This window comes from Podarcis tiliguerta, assembly GCF_965153285.1.
Source record: "Podarcis tiliguerta genome assembly, chromosome: 8".
Classification (NCBI taxonomy): domain Eukaryota; kingdom Metazoa; phylum Chordata; class Lepidosauria; order Squamata; family Lacertidae; genus Podarcis; species Podarcis tiliguerta.
The window spans coordinates 2,527,107-2,546,244 of record NC_139541.1 but is presented as its reverse complement, the minus strand read 5'-3'; the positions used below and the strand labels follow the sequence as shown (position 1 = coordinate 2,546,244).

Below are 19,138 nucleotides of genomic sequence, written 5' to 3'. Positions count from 1 at the left end.
TGCCATAGAAGCTGTTCCTAAATGAAAATCCTGCTCCTCCTGGCCTTCCAGATGTTGTTGGCCTTCAACTCCCATCAGCTCCAAGCAGCACGGCCAACGGAGAGGGATGATGGGAGATGCAGTCCAGCAGCACCTGGCGAGCCGCAGTTTCCCCAGCCCTGCTATAAGAGATGTGGCTCGGTCACAGAACAGGATCCACTGATGAAGCATCTCTTGTTATCAGGGGCCAGGTGAAGTCTGACCTCTTTCCCCAAGCCTTCAGTGATAAGCCTTTCATTGCTGCTTATGTTGAGTTTTTTATTCTGTCGCTGTTGGCTTGTATTGGCCCTTGTGATTGGTTAATTGCACTGCTGTTTTAAAGGCTCTCCTGGTCACTTGCACTTCTGCTTTGAACTGCATGTGTGTTTTTAAATCTCCCTTATGTATTACTGTATTTTATTGATTTTTTATTATTTGTGGAAGCCACGTTTTGGCAGAAAGGCATCGTAGAGCTTTACATACATACATACATACATATACATACATGTAACTGAAGTGCTTTAAATGTTCTTAAGCACTCTATGCATGCTAAGTATTGCCATTATGATTTTTAAAGTATTTTTGTGAGCAATTAACTGGCCAACAGATTTTTAAAATTATCTTTATTATTACTTTTATCTCCCACTTTTCCTCCAAAAAAATCTCAAGATGGGTGGCATAAATGGGTTCTCCCTCTCCATTTTATCCTTACAACAACCCTGTGAAGTTGGTTCAGCTGAGAGACAGTGATCATCTCTGCCTGAGCAGAGATTTGAACCTGGGTCTCCTTGGTCTATCACTCTAACCACTACAGCATAATGGCTGAACTTGATGAGCAGACGGGAGGGATAGAATGAGAAGCAGATTGGCATGAGGATGGGTCAAAAGGATGCATAGGAGAATGCTGTTCCTCCTGCGTGCAAAGCACAGAGCAACATTTTACCTGTATGTCTCGTAACGTTTTGCCTCCAAAAAATAGGGCCGGCTCTTGTTCTCAGCCTTCACCAGAGCATCATTCATGGGACGGGTGTGATCTGAGATCGGAAAGTCGTCTGGGATGGACTGCAACTTTTGGGCAGCCTTCTCTATTTCCTCCTTGAGCTCTGCAAGGCAAGTGCGGAACATCAGGTTTGTGGTTTCTCGTCACACGTTCCTGGGCTGGGCTCTGGCATGAAAAGCAAGCCTGGCACCACACCCCAATGCCCCCAATTCAAATTAAGCCCTGGCTAGATGAATCTACACCATACAGTGGAATTACAGCCTCCAGCCTAGCATGGGAAACAGAGGAAGCGGCCCTCTGCTGGGTCCATCTGGCTCAGCATTGTCCACTCTGGCTGGCAGCAGCGGCTCTCCAGCGCTTCAAGGAAGGAGTCTTCCCCAGCCCCAGCTGGAGGTGCCAGGGACTGAATATGGAACCTTCTGCATGCAAAGCAGATGCCCTCCCACTGAGCTACAGCCCCTCACCCTCATACTGAGGGTGGAAGGGCTTAACTCACCTTGAACAACGTCCGCCATCTTCACCTGAGCTAGTCCCGGGATAGAGTTGAAGCTGCTATTGGCCTAGAAGCACAGAAACCAAAATGTCTTAACACATTGGGCCAAATGTGAATTTTGCTAAAGAACAAGTAGAAGTCTCTCTTCTTGCTCCAAGATTCTTTAACTACTTACCCGGCGAATCATTTCAGAGAAATTAGCCTTGGGAAGCCCATGCAAGGTCTTCAAAACCTTTTCTACTGAAGGTACCTGAGGGAACAAACCACCAATAAAAGACAAGTGCTTGGAAGTGGAGAAGAAAGTGAAAATTCTGTGCATTTCAATTAATATAGTCATTAGTTGTATTCCCCCCTGCCCATGGAAAATTCAGAGCTTTATCTACAGTTATAACCATAACCTGGTGCCGTCCAGATGTTTTGAACTACAACTCCATCAGCTCCATTGTAGACCAAAAGACCTGGAGGACACCAGGTTCCTGAAGGCTCCTCAACTGGTAAGAGGCATCCCTCTTCCCATTTCCACCTCCCCAGTAGCTCCTACACCAGGCTGGGGAAGTCTGTGACCCAGAGGAGGAGTGGAGAACTTGTGGCCCTCCAGGTGTTGCTGGATCTCAACTCCCACAATCCGTCATCATTGGCCATGCTGCCTGGGGCTGATGGGAGTTGGCCAACAACATCTGGAGGGCCACAGCCACTGTGTAGAAAACAAGGGTGCAACTGGAGAAGATGGTGGCAGGTCTATGATCAGATATTTTGTGTGTTTTTAAAGGGATAAATGCAGCAGCAGACCCCCATTAAAATCAGACTGGGTAGCAGCCAGGGCTGGCCCTGTGATGAGGAAGGGTAAGGCAGCTGCCTCCAGTGACAGATGCTGAGGTGCAGAGCTGGGAGTGCCGTGTGGCTTGCCCTGTATCCCTTACAGTAGCCTGCTGCCCTCAAATGCAGTGGAAGATGCTGTCCTTTCATCTGTATTGGAGTAAGAGTCAACCACCAGTCCAACTGGCTTCTGTCTATGCCTTGGGGCTTGAGGCTGCCATCTTGTCCTTGGCCTTAGGCAGCAAAATGTCTTGAGCCGGCCCTGGTAGCAGCATTGACAGGAAGTGACTACCCTTTTGCACACACCTATGGAGCTGCTATTTCCATCATGGGGGAAAACATACCATGCAGGTCAGGACATTGCCTCAATCCACATTGGAGGGCTGCATGCATTCCCCCTTTTTCAAAAAAGACTTGGGAGATCTAATCACAGATCTCCCCTGTGCCAAAACGTTGACTCTGAAACCCACAGTTCTGTGCACCATCAGCTACTGAAATTAGTGTGAAGTGTGGGGCTGATGGCCAAGCTGGGTGTGGAAGCTTGTGCTTCATTAAAGAGGTCCCTGCAATTAGCCTTGACGACTGCCATCCTAGAAGAAGAAAGACCACTTCTGGACAGGAAACATGAACTCTCAACACAGCTAAAGGAAATGTGACATGAATTCAAGTCTATGACCTAAAGAAATACAGCAGAGGCAACAGAACATCTGTTACTGGCCCAAATCCTGCTAAAGTGTACAAGCTTTTGTGCACCAAAAGAAGTGGCACAGTTCTTTATTTTGCTCATCAGAAATGCACTGGAGAGCAGGTTGCCCTTTTAAAGGCACCTTTGTACTGGAGCAAGAGTCTCCATCCTGGAGGGGCCCAGCCTCTCGGTGAACTTACTTTGCGGTAGTTAGCACCCAGCTCCAAACTCTGAGCTTGGCTCAGGGCACCGGCGCAATAGATGCAGCCTGGATCCTCCAGGAGGGAAGTGAGGCTTTGCTTCCTGTCTTTCAGGGCTGCTTCCAGCTCATCTTGTTGCTGGATCAGGGCCTGCACAGTCTTGTTGAGAGTCTGCAAATGGTGCAGTGAGTTCTGTAGGTCTTAAAGAGAAAGGTCACATTAGGGCTGCCACCTTTGTTCTGGCAAAATACAGGACAGGATAGCGGCAGGCAGGCAACGGGAGATTGGAGGCAAATTCTTTTCCCACCTGGTGTGACCTTTCACACACCCTCTCACATACATGCAGTAATGTATGGTACTGGACAGCAATACATGCAGGCCAGAGCAAAAAATAAATGAGCATATTCTGATGGCGGGGTGAGCTTTGTTCCACACGTTAAATTCTGAAGGACAGAAAAAAATATTAGGGAACAGGGGGGATTGCAAGCCATAAGGGGAGCTACTCTTCCCCACCCCCTCAAATGTCATGCGGATGACAATGTTCAGAACGGGGGTTTCTGGGCTACACCTGCACAAAACCGCTTGTTTCTAGAGACCCAGAGCCGGCTCCTCTCTGAGCGACGGAGCCCAGCGCTCCCAGGGTGCAGCTCTGTGGATGGCCGCCTTCACCCAGCCTAAGCTGCAGGGAACTGGAAGCAGCAGCGTGAAAGCCTTGCCCTGGTTGGATCCTCCCTGGGGGTGAGATGAGGAGAGGGATTGAGGAGGGAAAAGGAAAAGGAAGAAGTGAGAAAAGGGAGAGAGTGTGCTGCAGCAGCAGAGTGAAAACAGGGAATACAAGACAAACTGTGTCCTGTATTGAATCAATACAGGAATTGTACATTGAAATAAGAGACAATCCTGTGTTATACAGGACGGATGGCAACCCTAGCTCACAATAGGTTGTGAATTCTGCTCTTGGTTTATCTTATTTTCAAAAATAAGTAGCATATAAATATGCCATTTTTCCAGGGTAAGTCCATCCAGAGTGGCGTATGACAATAAGAACTACAAGTGTGTTTCTGTCAGTATTGCTCAAAACAGGAATAAAGCAGACTCATGAAAACAGAAGCAGGCTCAGAACTATATAGCAGAATATTACTGTAATCTCCATCCAGTGAATGGACAAAACATTATTTAGGGGCGGCCAATGAAAACAAAGGAGTCTGTCAGGCCCTCTGAATGGCACTCGCCACAGCCCTGTGGGGAGGCAGTTCCAGAGGTGCCCTCCTAGACCCAGGAGGTGGACACACCAGGAGGGCGTCCGGTTCAGATGCTCCATCTTCACAGGTAGTCGTCCCAAACCCTTTAGGGCTTCAGAGGTTTACACCACCACTCTAAACTGGGACTAGAAACACGCTGGAAGCCAGTGCAGCTTCTATAATACAGCCATTCTTGAAGCTGAGCACTGTATACCCACCAGGACTCTGCTGGCCACGACTTGGAACCAGCTGAAGTTTCCTGACCATCTTTAAAGGCAACCCCATTACAACAGATCACTATATTTGTCCAAACAGGATTATTTTATTTTATTTAGTTGCACTTTGGGACAGGCACCTGTAACGCAAGCCTTTTAGGGGTGACTCTGTGCTTTCATCATGCATGAACTGCAGGTATCATTTGGTAAACTGAAGGTGTAAACCATGTAGGATGTGTCATCATCAACCAGCCTTCCACAACCTGGTGCCCTCCAGATGGCTTGGATTACAACTCCCATCAGCCCCAGCCAACAAGGCCCTATGATGCTACAGCTGAAGGGAGCATAGCTAATGGGAATTGTAGTCCAAGCCACATCAAGGGCACCAGTTGCAGAAAGCTGCCACAGTGTCGTGGCCTATGAGAGTTTAAACATAATAGCTTGAGACAAGTCTTGATCTTACCTTGCACTCTGGCCTTCAAAGCATCCATGGCAGAATAGACATTCCCCTTGAGCAGGAGGTGGATGGTGGTGCCAATGGTCCAGCTGACATCTGAAAAACACAACAGCACCACCTGTCAAATCTGGGGCAATTCCCACCTCTTCAGCCTAGCTAGGAAGATGTCTGATGCTGTAGAGCTGTTATGCTCTTGTTGGCTTTACTTATTTTAATTCACACTGTGATTGTTTTATTCTGCTTTGATGGTTCTCTTGTTTTAATATTTGTGGTTTTAAATTTCATTGTTAGCTTATCCCAGAATATCAGTTACTGGGTAATACACAAATACATATAATAAATTTATGTAATGCAGTTTTATATACTGCTCTGAAATCCATTCTTTAATGAAGACTGGTTTATACATTTTAAACTCTCCGGACATTGACACATTTCCCCCCAAGCTGCTCTCTGCATTCAGAAGAAAGTTTTCAATAGCACCCATGGGAGCCTTTCCTCCATCTTCTCTTACTGCTTGTGCCAAACCAACAGACCATCAAACCCCACTCACATTAAATGTTTGGTTTGAGGGGACACTCAAGCAGGAGCCGGACCCATTCCTGAGTGCCTGATGAGGGCACTTCTGCAGACATTTGCATATAATAGCCTGTTGCATTCACACAAGTCTCGTGAACACTTGAAATATATATACGAGACGTACACGTGAAAAAGCAGTGTGTGACATGGCCCTGAGGCAAACATAAATATACACAGCAATGGCAACTTACTATTCAGGTCACTGAGGATTTGCTGTTTCGGGACTGTAAACTGCTCTACGGTCAGCTGAACTCCCTATAGCAGGGGGTGGGAGGAGGAGAGAGAGACTTTTAAAGGGTTGACATAAGAGCTCAACTCACACCTTGGCATCTTTCAGGAAAGATTTGCATCAGACCTCATTTCTGACCCATGCAAACCTTGACCCCTTGCTACACAAAACCCCCAGGGTTAGGCTGTTTGTTTTGTCTTCTTGCAAAGCTGAAACGGGACACGGAGGGATAAGCTCTTAGCCCCATAAGGTCCAGCGGGAAGCCAGTGAAGCTTTACAGTACTTGCACTTGGGACCTATGGCTTATTCAGTGACCCAGGAAGGGGCACTACTGGCAGGATGACATTCCATGTGAACCAGTGAACCAGTCTCTGCATGTGGAAAGTGCATTTGAACGTGAATGGGCCTGTGTGGGATACCTACATCGATAAGGGCTTTCCAGGTGGTCCACATTCTGTATAAGTCAAGTTTTAAGAACTGAAGAAGGGTCTGCTGGATCAGCCTAGTGGCCCTAGTTCAATATCCCATTCTCAGTGGCCACCCAGATGCCACAAGCAGGATATGAGAGCAACAGCACTTTTCCCTCAGGCAGTTTTCAGCAACTGACGTTCAGAAGTGTTATAGCCTCCAACTGTGGAGGTAAAATATATCCCTCAGGATATGCCCACCAGTAGCCACTGACAGCCTTCATGAATTTGTCCAATCCCCTTTTAAAGCCATTGCTGCTTCTTTGCTTCCTTGGGAGAGCAGGACCAAGCATGCTCCATGACACACATTTCAAAGCCAGGCTGCATGTGCCCCAGTAGAAAACACAGACGTGGTACAAATGCTTCTGTGACTTCAAAACAGCCCAGAGGGCAAAGGGACAACTAGAAAGGAGGCAGAGAGCTGGCTGTATTCACGGGAAACTTCCCAATGTCTTTGTGGAAGTCAGAACCTTGGCAGTATGAGAATGTCAAGAAATACAACAGGGATGCTGACTTTTCGACTTGTTAATGAAATTGGCCACAGTCCATTTTCAATCTGTCAAGTGGGATAGATTTTATTTTGTTTTGTTTTGTTATTTGTAGGCAGTAGTGTGTGTTTGCGGTGCCAGTAGCTGAAATTCATGCAGAATTTGTTCTTTAAAAAAATCAATGTGTGCACACACAAACCTAGTTGTGTTGCACTGTCTGGGAGTATCTTAAGTTTACCACTGCTCCCCAGGATAGTTATACAAGAATATGGCTTTGCTGATTTTCTTTGCATTTATCAAGTCACTTGATGGGGAAAGGCTGAGGCCCTTCTTCATGTGCCTCCTCCATGAGAGGCCCAGAGGGTAGAAACACAAGAGCAGGCCTTTTCTGTGGTGGCTCCTTGCTTGGAGAATGCTCTGCCCAGGGAGGTTCCCTGCTGCCTTCGTTACATATCTTTAGGAGCTAAGCAAAAACATTCCTCTTCTCTATGGCATTTTAAACTGTGGGGAGGGGGTGCTTTTGTTTGATACTATGCTATATATTTTTGTGTTTTTATACTGTAAACTGCCCTGTGATCTTCAGGTGAAGGGTGCTATACAAATTAAACAAAGAAACAAATAAAATAGAGCATGATTTCCATGAAGAAGGTCCCAGGTGAAACTATGCTCAATATTTATTGACCATTTGTTCTGAAATGTTTGCAGAGAGGTCATATGACAAAGAGCATTCATGTTGATTTGCTTGTGGTCAGGATGAGTGAATATGTCAGTTTCTCATCTTTCCAATGTTACATTCAGTTCTCCACATTTGCACATCAGTATGTGATCTTTTTCTTAGTTGTCATGAAAATTCATGCAGTTTTGCTTAATATACACTTTTTTGCAATGCGATTTTGCCTAATATAATGTATTTTTGTATGTTGTTTTCACAGATACATGCATTTTGAACATATTACTTGGCTGGAGAAGTGCACTGCGAAATTCAGAGAAGTTATTGTTTCAGAAAGTATGAATTAGATGTTTGCCTTTAAGTACAAACTGAATTAAATTTCTCCTCCATCTTTAGCTTGCCTTATGGTTAATCATTTGTCCATCCCACACTCTTCTGTACATTTAGCCGCCACTTAAAGTTCTGCTATGTGCTTGAATTGCACTTGCAAAATAGTCTGGAGGCAAACTTGTTGTTTTGCATGTGGAAGTGGGGGGGACTGTAGGGGCTCCTGACTGTGGATTTGCCACATCGTATTTTGTTTAGCCTTACGTAGGCTGACTGATGGGACCCCCTCCTTAACGACAAAGAATCCTGCAGCGCCTTAAAGACTAACAGATCAATCATGGCAGCAGCTTTCACAGAGAAAGATGTCTTTGTCATATTCATGCATCTGAGAACTAACTGGTCATTACGTGGGAAATCTGTGATTACTGCTTCCAGTGTAATTTCTCCTAAAAGCAACAGAGGGTGGGACTGACTGAAGGAGAAAGGCATAGAAACCAGCAAGTATGCAAAAAGGACAAGCATATTTTCATACATAAGTGCCCACCAAAAGGAATTATTATAGTTCAGCGCTTCAGGGGCACAGCTTCCTTCCTCAGGACAGGCAGGGATATTTGTTCAAGCTGTTTCAGTTATTCTACAGAGTTTTAAAGTTTAAGATTGCTCCAAAGGAAAGATCCTGTCCTGTTAAGTTGTAACAAAACCCTCTTAGTTTTAGCACACTTTGAAGCTCAAGTTTCTCCTCTCTGCACTTCTTTCTGTTGTGGACTGGGTCATTGCCCAATAGGATGCCCTCCAAATGTTTTGGTCCCCAATTCCCATCAGCCCCAGTCAGCTCAAGGTAGGCTAGCTGGGACTCATGGGAGTTGGAGTCCAAAACATTTGGAGGGCATCATATTGGGCAAGGCTGAACTAGAAGCATTTTGTTGTTTACACCATCCTAAAAAATACACATTTTCTCTGTCCTGCTATGTGGTAGGTGCCAGATTTAAATGACACCATGGAAAGCTTGCAGGTTTGTGGCATCTAAGTGGAAAATGTTTGGTGCAGGCTTATCCGATTTCTAGTTCAGCTCCTCCCAGTCAGGGAAGTAACATCTTTTTAAAACTCCCAATAACAGGGTGAAACAATAAAATACCCATTAAGATTTAATGCTGTGTATGAAGAGCAAATTAAAATGACTCCCAGCCAACTAAATCTTCCCCCACCACGCCACTCCCAAATGGCTCATCACCCACTTCTGGTTAATGAAGCTGTTCCTCTGCAGCTTGCCCCACTGCTCAGCAACCCCTCGTCACCCTTTGGACCACCCCATGGCGCCACAGATATCTCTCGCAGGCTGCAGAGCAGTTTTCTCAGCTTTTTTCTCTGCTCTGGGGTTGCAAAGGGGACGTGCCGCTGCCAGCTGCTGAAGAAGGCTGTGGCACATTCAGAGTGCCCTGGATTTGTGTCTCCAAGGACACCCGCTTGCCAGCTCGCATTAGCACACAAGCAGTTAAGGAGCCTTACTGCTGCTCCGGCAGCTGCCAGGCGCAATGGTGGCCAGCAAGCCAACCTATCTTATGCAGAGGCTGCCTTGTCCTTCCACTTTCTCAGAGCAGAAGCAGCCAGTGGGGGGACGGGACGGGGGGAGGACGTCTCTGCATCTGAACCAGTGGCTGACACACTCAGGTGCCATGAAACATCCATCTTCACCATGGCAGATTGGAATTCTAATCTTAAGGCAGCTCCAAAACATACATTAAAAACACACTAAATGCAAATTTCAAGCACATAGCTTCCCCCAAAGAATTGTGGGAATTTATCCTTCACAGGTCTACATTTCTCAGTACCTATAAGGTAAAGGTACCCCTGCCCGTACGGGCCAGTCGTGACCGACTCTGGGGTTGCGCGCCCATCTCGCTTAAGAGGCCGGGGGCCAGCACTGTCCGGAGACACTTCCGGGTCACGTGGCCAGCATGACGAAGCTGCTCTGGCGAGCCAGCACCAGCGCAGCACACGGAAACGCTGTTTACCTTCCCACTATAAAGTGGTACCTATTTATCTACTTGCACTTAAGAGTGCTTTCGAACGGCTAGGTGGGCAGGCGCTGGGACCGAACGACGGGAGCTCACCCCACCGCGGGGATTCGAACCGCCGACCATACGATCGACAAGTCCTAGGCACTGAGGTTTTACCCACAGCACCACCCATGTCCCCTCAGTACCTATAACAAGCTACAATTCCCAGGATTCTGTTTTGGGGTGATTCGTGTGATTTAAATGTATGGTGTGGGTCTGCCCACAGTGATCACCTGCTGTTCTCACAGAGAGCAGTTTTGCTCAGTTTCTCATATTTTGCTATCTTAATTTCAGTCTGCCACATTTCCACATCAATCTGCATTTTTTAAAAAGAGTTTATTCACACATTTCCCTAATATACACATTTTTAATACACATTTTTGGTAAGAGAACTGCATTGCAAAATTCAGAAGTGTCTAAATTTTGAAGTATGGGTGTGTTTCAATTTGTGTGTTGTTTGGGGTAGTTTGAATTAAGATGGTTTCACATTAAAATGTGAACTGAATCAAACTCCACCCCCCCCATCCCTAAGAACAGCTCAGTGCACCGAACCACCAGCCTCCCAACATTTCTGATCCTGATCTGCCTTCCTCAGAATTTCACCTTCATCCTGACTCATCTCTGCCCTGTCCCACACCCACTGGGCTGGAAAACCACTTCCCTGGGCCTCAGCACCCAATACTTTGAGCAGAGACCTTCTTGAAAACAAGTAACATGTGTCTTGTAAAGCAACCTAGAGGCACTTATGACCCAGAGCGCCACATAGGTCCAACTTTCCAGTCATGATTCTATACCCATGATTCTATACCTGGACATCTTAGTAGTAAAGAGACAAAATTTCCTGGCAATAATGACTCATAGCAAAGGCGGATGGGCAGAGAAAGAGACAAGAAGTGTTGCCAACTTACTCGGGGGACCCAGTTCATGTGGTGCCTCAAAACCTGCAGGGTGTTTAGTGCATCCCGGGTACCAGGCTCCAACTCTTCTTTCACCTTCTGATTGGCAGCAAAAGCAGAGATAACACCACCTCTGCAAGAAAAGTGGTACAAGCATAGTATAAATAGTGATCTCCTCTGTCTGACTATGCACGTCTCTTGTTTTGGTTACTGAATACTGGATGACTGGCAAGCAATTGAATATGTGGGAACTGTATCCATGTATGAATACATAGTAGAGTGGAAATACTATCAGGCAGAGTGATTGCTCATTCACACATTGATCAGGTGATGGACCTGTAGTAGTTTTGCAGCCATCAGGTGATGGACCAGGTAGTTTTCATGTCATGTCAGCATTCTGTACTTCCAGGGTTACTGACTTACTTCCCTCCCTTTCCTCCAAGGAACTCATGGTGGCAAACATGGTTACCTCCTGTTCTGGCATCGTAACAGCCCTGTGGGGAAGGTTATACTGACTCGCTCAAGGTCCCTTGATGAGCTTCATGGCCAAGTGGGGATTTGAACTCTGATCTGCCCAGTCCAACATTCTAACCACTGCACCACAGAGCTCAGTTGGTCCAAGCCTGCCTTTAACCTTCTCAGACTTTGGACCATCTCCAACTCCAGCCTGCAATATAGGACAATTCTCTGCTTGACAGATCTGACATTTCTTTCTCATTTGCACTTTAGTTTTTTCTTTCTCAATTCCACACATCTTTTCTCCTTTAAAAATAAAGCCTACACCACAAAAAAGAGAGGGTGGTGCTGGCTCTAAAATCCACATGAAGTTGCAGCATCGTCCACTTGAGAGTCCTGACTCACTAGCTGAAGGCCAAAATGCTAAATTAACATGAAGCACAAGGAACACTAATCTGCCTGCAATGTCTCTGCAAACATCTTGAACCACTGACAGTGCTGGCATAACTTGTCCACAACAAATCAGGATCGGCACAGAAACCTGGGGAAAGTGGTTTGTGAAAGGAAGGAAGGGAAGAAGGAATGGGGCTTATAGGAATGGTGCTCTGTGGGTTATAGGGAGCCACACCTGCGAAGCTTCAAGGCGAGTTAAATAGCCAAAAAGGTGGTGGACCAGATGGGCCACTGGTCTGATTCAGGCCAGTTCTTATCCTTCTTATGCTCCTGTGCTCTTAGACACTAGGGGGCAAGAGTTGCGCAGTTTGAGACTCTAACTCCAATCTTCCCTAGCCGTGACCATTGGCCATGCTGGCTGGTGCTGATGGAAGCCCAACACAATCAGGAAGGCCTAATTCTTTATTTAAAGCTTTGTAAGTAAAACAACAACAACAACCACCACCCAGAACCTCTAGATATGCCTGGTAGGAAATGGGAAAGCCAATGCAGGTGTTCAATGACAAGCCTTTTTCATCTCCTTCCCCCTCCATGTAACTGTCAGTCCTACAAGCAGCCCACCTCACCCCCACCCCCACCCCCGCTGCTATTGCACAGATGTCGTGGACTAGCTCAGGTCCTCACTTACAGGATGACAAGCGTGGTCAGGAGCAGGCAGAACATGAGGAGGTTGCGCTGGCAGAGGAGGGAGCGGCGGTATGCCTTGATCCGCCCGCCACAGCGCCTGTGCTTCCGGCAGCAGCAGAGGCACAACCCGGTGATGGGCACCGCCACAAAATAGATGACAGCAATTGTGGCACAGATGATGTATCCTGTTTGATACTGGAGAATCTGGAGAAACAAGCAAGAGTCCTTCAGAGAATGATCGCTGGTCTCTCTTACCACCACCACTCTGCTTGGCTTCTGTGATCCCTGAGGCCATATTCACATCACACATTTAAAGCACTATCATATCACTTTAAACAGTTGTGGCTTTTCCCAAAGAGTTCTGGGAGCTGTAGTCAGTTAAGGGTGCTGCAAGTGGTTAGGAGACCCCCAAGTCCCATCCCACAGGTACAATTCCCACAGTGGTTTAACAATCAATCTCTCTTCCTATGGAACTCTTGGAATTCTAGGTGTGTGAAAGTAAAGCCCTAAACGGCCTCGGTCCAGTATATCTGAAGGAGCGTCTCCACCCCCATCGTTCTGCCTGGACGCTGAGGTCCAGCGCTGAGGGCCTTCTGGTGGTTCCCTCACTACGAGAGGCCAGGTTACAGGGAACCAGGGAGAGGGCCTTCTCGGTAGTAGCACCCGCCCTGTGGAACACCCTCCCATCAGATGTCAAAGCGATAAACAACTACCTGACATTCAGAAGACATCTGAAGGCAGCCCTGTTCAGGGAAGTTTTTAATATGTGACATTTTAGTGTATTTTTCATCTTTGTTGGAAGCCGCCCAGAGTGGCTGGGGAAACCCAGCCAGATGGGCGGGGTACAAATAATAAATTATTATTATTATTATTATTATTATTATTATTATTATTATTGGGGTCTCCTAAAAAGTCTCAGCACCCCTAAGGAACTACAGCTCCCAGAGTTCACCGGGGGTAGTTTAAAGTGGTATTACAGTGCTTTAGATGTATGGTGTGAATGTAGCCTTAGTTATGATTCTCATTGTAATTGAAAAATGTCCATTGTTAAGAAGGATTAGGTGGAGGGGACATGTGGACTCCTTGTATGCTGGAATGTCATGTTATCAATGGGGAACCAAGGAGACGAGATTTCCAGAGTAGTCAGCCATGATAGCTTTTTTGCAGCAAAACCAAGGAAGAGCCTTGGTATTAGCTTTTGTGGGATACAGACCCCTGGGTAAGAGGGTGGCACTTGAGGAGGTCTACCTAGGAAGGAATTAGTTCAGGGCTGCCATAAGTCTGGAATTTCCCAGACATGTCCGGGGGGGCAGCCCCCCCCCATCTGGGTGGATTTTTGCATTTTGAATTAAATGTCCGGGTTTGAGGGGTGGGTTGTTTTTTATTTTTATGTTTTTGTTTTGCGCATGCTCAGAAGGCACTGTGCCCTGGAACAGGGAGCAGGCATCGGGTGGCCTGGAGCAGCCTGCTGGGGGTCGTGCTAGGCTTGGTGTTGTTCCTGGCTGCTGCCAGGCCTTGTGTGACTGTCCTGGGGCTGCTCAGCCTCCCATCATGAGCCGGAGGCTGAAGACAGCAAAGGTAAGAGAGGTGGGGGGTTCCCTGATGGTGGGGGTCCAGGTTTTTGATCCCTGGAATATGGCAACCCTAGACGAGTTGAGATGGGAAGGACTCCCATGTCTTCTGTTATAATCTTCTCTTAACAACATCCTCAGGTTTACTGCCCACCAACTCCAAGTCCTCGCCGTTTCTTAAATATCTGCTAATGTCAAATCTCTTTCAACTGTCTACAGAGCCTCCAAACATCGTTCCCCAGCTATACCTCCACTTGAGCCATGTCTCAGAAAACGTTCTGGTGGAAGCCAGGTGTGCATAAGCCTCAGAACTGTTGGTGGGCATATAAATAAGAAAATACCTAAGAAACTAAACTGTGGTATCCAACATGGATTCCGAGCTCACAAAATGGTGGACTTCCTCCCCCTAAGTGGATTTCCCTCCTCAGTTTTTCCTTACCTGTGAAGTATTAGCAGACGGTGGGTCATTTAGGGCATCCCTCAGCAACTCTGTGGAATAAGACACATTAGTTGCAGAATATTCAAACATTGCCATAGCAACCCACCCCTCAACACCTTTGCCCCGGCCTGTGCTTCTCTTTGTAAAGGGAAAATCCAGTTCAGCACCAGTTTTGTGTACTTCTAAAACCCTGATTTTTTAAAATAAAAATCTTTAAAAATAAAATTCTTAACACTAATTATACCTTCCTTCCATTGCAACGGTGGGAGTGTGTTTATCTAGCCTTTCAAATGTCTCCCCAGAAACGCGGAACAGTATCAAGGCAACCACGGTTCCTACAGAACTGACAAGCCACTTCATTGACCTTTCTTCTCTTTGAAAAATTATTTTGGCATTCTATACCTTATTCCAAAAGAAACACGAATACAGTCAGCCTGCCAGGCCGCTCTCTCATGGTTAAGAGTTGCCATCTTTAAACTTGACAAACAATGGGAAGCCCAACCATTCACAACATCAATGGAGCAAATTGTTGTTTTTTCTTTTATTAGCATAATCACTGAGGAGCTTCCTGTGACTATGGTTAATTGTTGGTAGCTATTATTTGTCTTTTTATTATACACACTTTGAGAAAAGGGCTTGTTCCCTTTGGTTATTAGAGCCTCTTTCCTTTTGCATGGAAATGACATGGAAATGTAGACCGCAACTCTGTCAACAGAGGCTGTTGATCCGTTCACAGATGGATCCTGTAGATGTTTACTTGCAAAATGTCTCACTAAGTTCTATGAGGCTTACTCACAAGGAAGTGTGCATATAATTGCACTCACACACTACAATCCTGATAATATTTACTTAGAAGTAATTTGTACAGAGTTCAAACCCTATTCAAGTGTGAATAGGACTAGAGCTCAACAGTTCAAGCTTAAACATGTCTACTCATAAGTAAGTTCCTGAATGCAGGCAAGTAGGTACAAGTTTGCTGTCCTGTCGGCTTACATGAGGGATTGTTCCTCCATACAAGGACCATTCATATAGTGTGTCAGGATCTAGCCTACCCATCTTTCTAGGTGCAGGATGAGAGGAACATTTTCATATGGAGGAGCAGTCGGTCACAAGAGCATTCACCTATAGCAGGAGTAACCCTTGTGCTGCCCTTCACATGTTCTTCACTGCAGCTCTCAGCAGCCGGAGCAGTGACAGATTTCCGTACAAGCTTAACAAGCTATAGCTTAGGGCCCCACTCACTTGGCCCCCCCCCAAAAAAAAATGTAAAGGAAAAGAAACTGAATGTACATTTCCAAAATATACTATAAAAAACAAATAAAATGGCTTTAGATACCTATTAAGTCCATAAATTACCACATAGCATATATTCAAAAAAGCGACAATTTGTTGTTGACAAAGGACAGCTGGACATATAAAGGATCCCATTACCTTCAGTTGCTACGGGCCTCATCAAACCTAAATCCGACCCTGAGCCCAAGCCAAGATGACCAGTGGCCTGTGGATGATGGGCATCATAGCCCAACAACATTTGAGGTGCGGGGCTGCACATTAGCTACCCCTGGCCCACAGTCCTAAGTGGTGCAACTCATCTCTGTATGCCTCAATTCCCCACACCCACTAGGGTGTTAGCATCTACCTTAATATGTAGGGGAGGGCAGTTAGTTCTGAAAAATAGTTTCGGAGAGGAGGTTAACCCCTCAGTGTTGCCTGAGCAACCTGGCAGCTGCTCACCATAGCTGCAAAGAAAGGAAAAGGACAATCTGGTGTATCCAGACATTGGGAATTACAGCTTCCATAACCCTTCAACACTGGCCAGGTTTATGAGAGTTGTAGTTTACATACAGAAGGAAGGGATATCCAGCTCAGCTTGCATTGATAGGTGAATCAACCTAATCAGCACTTTCTGAAACAATACAGCTACCAAAACACAGCCACCCTATGAAATGCACTTTTCTGAATCCCGCAGTGCAGGTTTCCAGCCAAGTAATGTGTACAAAGAAAGAGGAAAGTGCAGAAAACTGCAAAAATTAGTGAAGATGACATACAAGAATGTGCTCCATTGGTGGAAATTGCACCATGAAAATGTGTAGAAAAGGCAAAGTTGCATACAAAAGGGGGGGACTGGAAAAATTCACACTAAAATGCTGGTGAATTTTCATGAGGACAAAAAAAAATAATCACAAACTAATGTGGAAATGTGGAGAACTGGGAGAGAAACTGAAATGTACATATTTGTCCATCGCATAGTTCACAGCATCTGGGCAGCACCATGCTGGCTCCCCGTGGACGGGAGCGGCACCTTGTCCCACATCCAACCTTCAGTCCTGTTCCCACTCAACTCCCAGTCAGCAGGTACAAGTTTGCAGTCAACTCCCAGTCAACTTCCGTCTGTGGAACAAACAAAGCTTTGCCACCTGCCCAGACAAGTTGATTTATTAAAAGGAATCCAGGTAGAGAGAATGGTCATGTGTCCCTTTGCACTGATCATCTGGTCACAATCTTCCTGGCCTGGGTCAGATGTCTCATATTTTAATTTAAATTAATAATTTCTAAATTTACATCTATTCCATGCAATTTATGCAAATCAGTGCCCCCTTCTTTGGTGATTCATTTCCTCCTTTTTGCCGATGCACAAATGGCCAGCGGGGGGGGGGGGGGGAGACCCCAAGGGACCCATCACTTTTCAACTGTGATATGAGAGACGTTGGTGGACTCCCTCCTCTGCTTTGCCACAGATGCATTGAATGCAAACAGCTGACATTCAGGCACCCCAGTCCTCCTCACATGAGAAATACCTGCATTACAGTCCTATCCCATTCTATCCTAAATCCACTGTCAGAGGTAATGTGCCCCTGAATACAAGGGGAGAGACTGCTGGTGTTGCACTCAGGTTCTGCTTATGAGCTTCCCAGAAGAAGCTTCTGTTTGGCCACCATACTGATTTGTTAATCATATAAAGTGGCTTTTGCTGTAAAAAGCTTACTTTTTAACTTCTGTTTTGTAAATAGTGTTTTATAGTTTGTAATTGTTTTATTGATGATTTGTTAATTATGTTATATGATTTATGCTGTATTTGTGATGTTCTAGTATGTTTTATTATGTTATTGTTTTTCATTGCTTGAAAGACGCTTTGAGATTAATTTGAATGAAATGTGACATAGAAGTACAATCAATCAATCACTGTGAGAAATAGATGCTGAACCAGAAGGGATTTGGGGGGAAAGTGAGGAGGCAATTTAAAAGAAATTGTATAGTTAAAACAATTATTGTATGTTTCTGTCAGGAGCAATGTTGAAAACGAATATCAAAATGTGTTTCTTGGCCATGTGGAAGGAACTGATTTGCCTCTTGCCTTCTATTCTAAGTCATGTTTGCAGCACTCCCTTTAGCACCCAGTATGGGCACTCCTCTGAATCCGCCTCTGCCAGATGAACACCCTACCAGATTCCTAGGAGGCTGGGGTCTGCCTAAGGTACAGAACAGACTAGGCGTGCTGGTGGGTTTTGATGAGGGGAAAGACGGGAAACACCCACAGAAGTTGCTACATGGTGGATCAGGTTGCAGGAACCCTCAGGACACTTCCAGATGACCTCTTTATTGAGCATTCATTTTGATTTGTTTACAGGGAAGTTATACAATGTCACATCAATCGTTATCCCACACTTTCAGTGCACTTTCTTGTCACTTTCCTTACTGCAAAAAGTTGCATTTTTGGAAGACGCAGATTTGCTGCACAAGAGCGCCAAATCCACTTTAATTACACAACCTGAATTTGCTGGATAGGCACCTACCACTGGTGTGTGTGTGTGTGTGTGTGTGTTGCATTTTAGCCACCCCAGCAGACCTTAATGTGTGTCTTTCCTTGGGTCCCACATTTTTCTCAAAGGTCTCAAGGCCTTTCTGTTGCCTTGGCTCTCTGGTTGCTTTTTTCTTTTCTTTTAACCAGTTCCTTCTCCTGTGGATTTAGAACTAGCCCAGCCAGCAGATCTGAGCAGGTGACAAATACTTCACCCTCATGCTATTAGAAGTTTTATCTGCTGACTCTTGCACATCAAGCTACTCTTGAAGGTACAAGGCCTGGTCAGGCTACAGCTTGTTCTCGTTTGTTTCTTGCTCCGTTGGCAACTGCACCCGGCTCCCACGGCTGGGAGAAGTCGGCTTCCTTACCTGTCGGGAAAGGGTTCTGCTGAACAACTTCAAGATAGCCGTGGACAAGGGCGTAGAGGTGATCCATAGATCCAGGGACTCGATGGTGGGCAGGAATCCGCTGCTCAGCACCCACATCAGCAAACTGAAGGATGGGCGAAGGGCTTCCCAATGAGCATTGCTGAGAGTGGACAGGATCCAGGAGAATGACAGCAAAGGCCAGAAGCAGGAGCAGCGGACATGGCATCCCAAAGCCACGGGTGCCTCTTGAAAGTGCTGCGTCCTGCATTGGCTCAGAGATGGGTCTCAGCCCCAGAAATTATGGCAGTAGAGAGGTGGATGGTAGCATCCAGTGCTATGGGAGGGGATTGATCCTCCCCAGGGACACTCTCTTCTTCCCTTGGACCAGCAAGGGGAGCAGCCTCTTTTCTTGCTGTCCGTCAGTGCTCCCAAGCCCTGCTTGCAAAGCAGAGGGCATGAAGGAAGGGAGGCATGGCCACTGCTCCCTCTTCAGCTGATCATCTCTGTCTGCAGCTGAAAGGCGGAGCGGGGGGGGGGGGGGAGCAAGCAACAACCCCAAACCTGCCAGACGAGTTTGATCCTCGCTGCAG

General features: G+C 46.2%; 1 protein-coding gene across 1 annotated transcript in view; it reads right to left on the bottom strand.

Annotated features, from left to right (window-relative positions):
- PROM2 (prominin 2) overlaps window positions 1-19,138 on the bottom strand; it is a 46,110-nt gene extending 26,972 nt beyond the window's left edge. The window contains exons 1-10 of the mRNA XM_083453843.1: window positions 18,549-19,138; window positions 14,379-14,428; window positions 12,370-12,572; window positions 10,845-10,965; window positions 5,890-5,953; window positions 5,129-5,218; window positions 3,213-3,412; window positions 1,687-1,761; window positions 1,515-1,578; window positions 962-1,121 (exon numbers count right to left, since the gene is read on the bottom strand). Of these exons, the coding sequence (XP_083309969.1) occupies window positions 962-1,121; window positions 1,515-1,578; window positions 1,687-1,761; window positions 3,213-3,412; window positions 5,129-5,218; window positions 5,890-5,953; window positions 10,845-10,965; window positions 12,370-12,572; window positions 14,379-14,428; window positions 18,549-18,816 (1,295 nt within the window). The 5' untranslated portion in view covers window positions 18,817-19,138. The remainder of the gene's footprint in view (window positions 1-961; window positions 1,122-1,514; window positions 1,579-1,686; window positions 1,762-3,212; window positions 3,413-5,128; window positions 5,219-5,889; window positions 5,954-10,844; window positions 10,966-12,369; window positions 12,573-14,378; window positions 14,429-18,548) is intronic.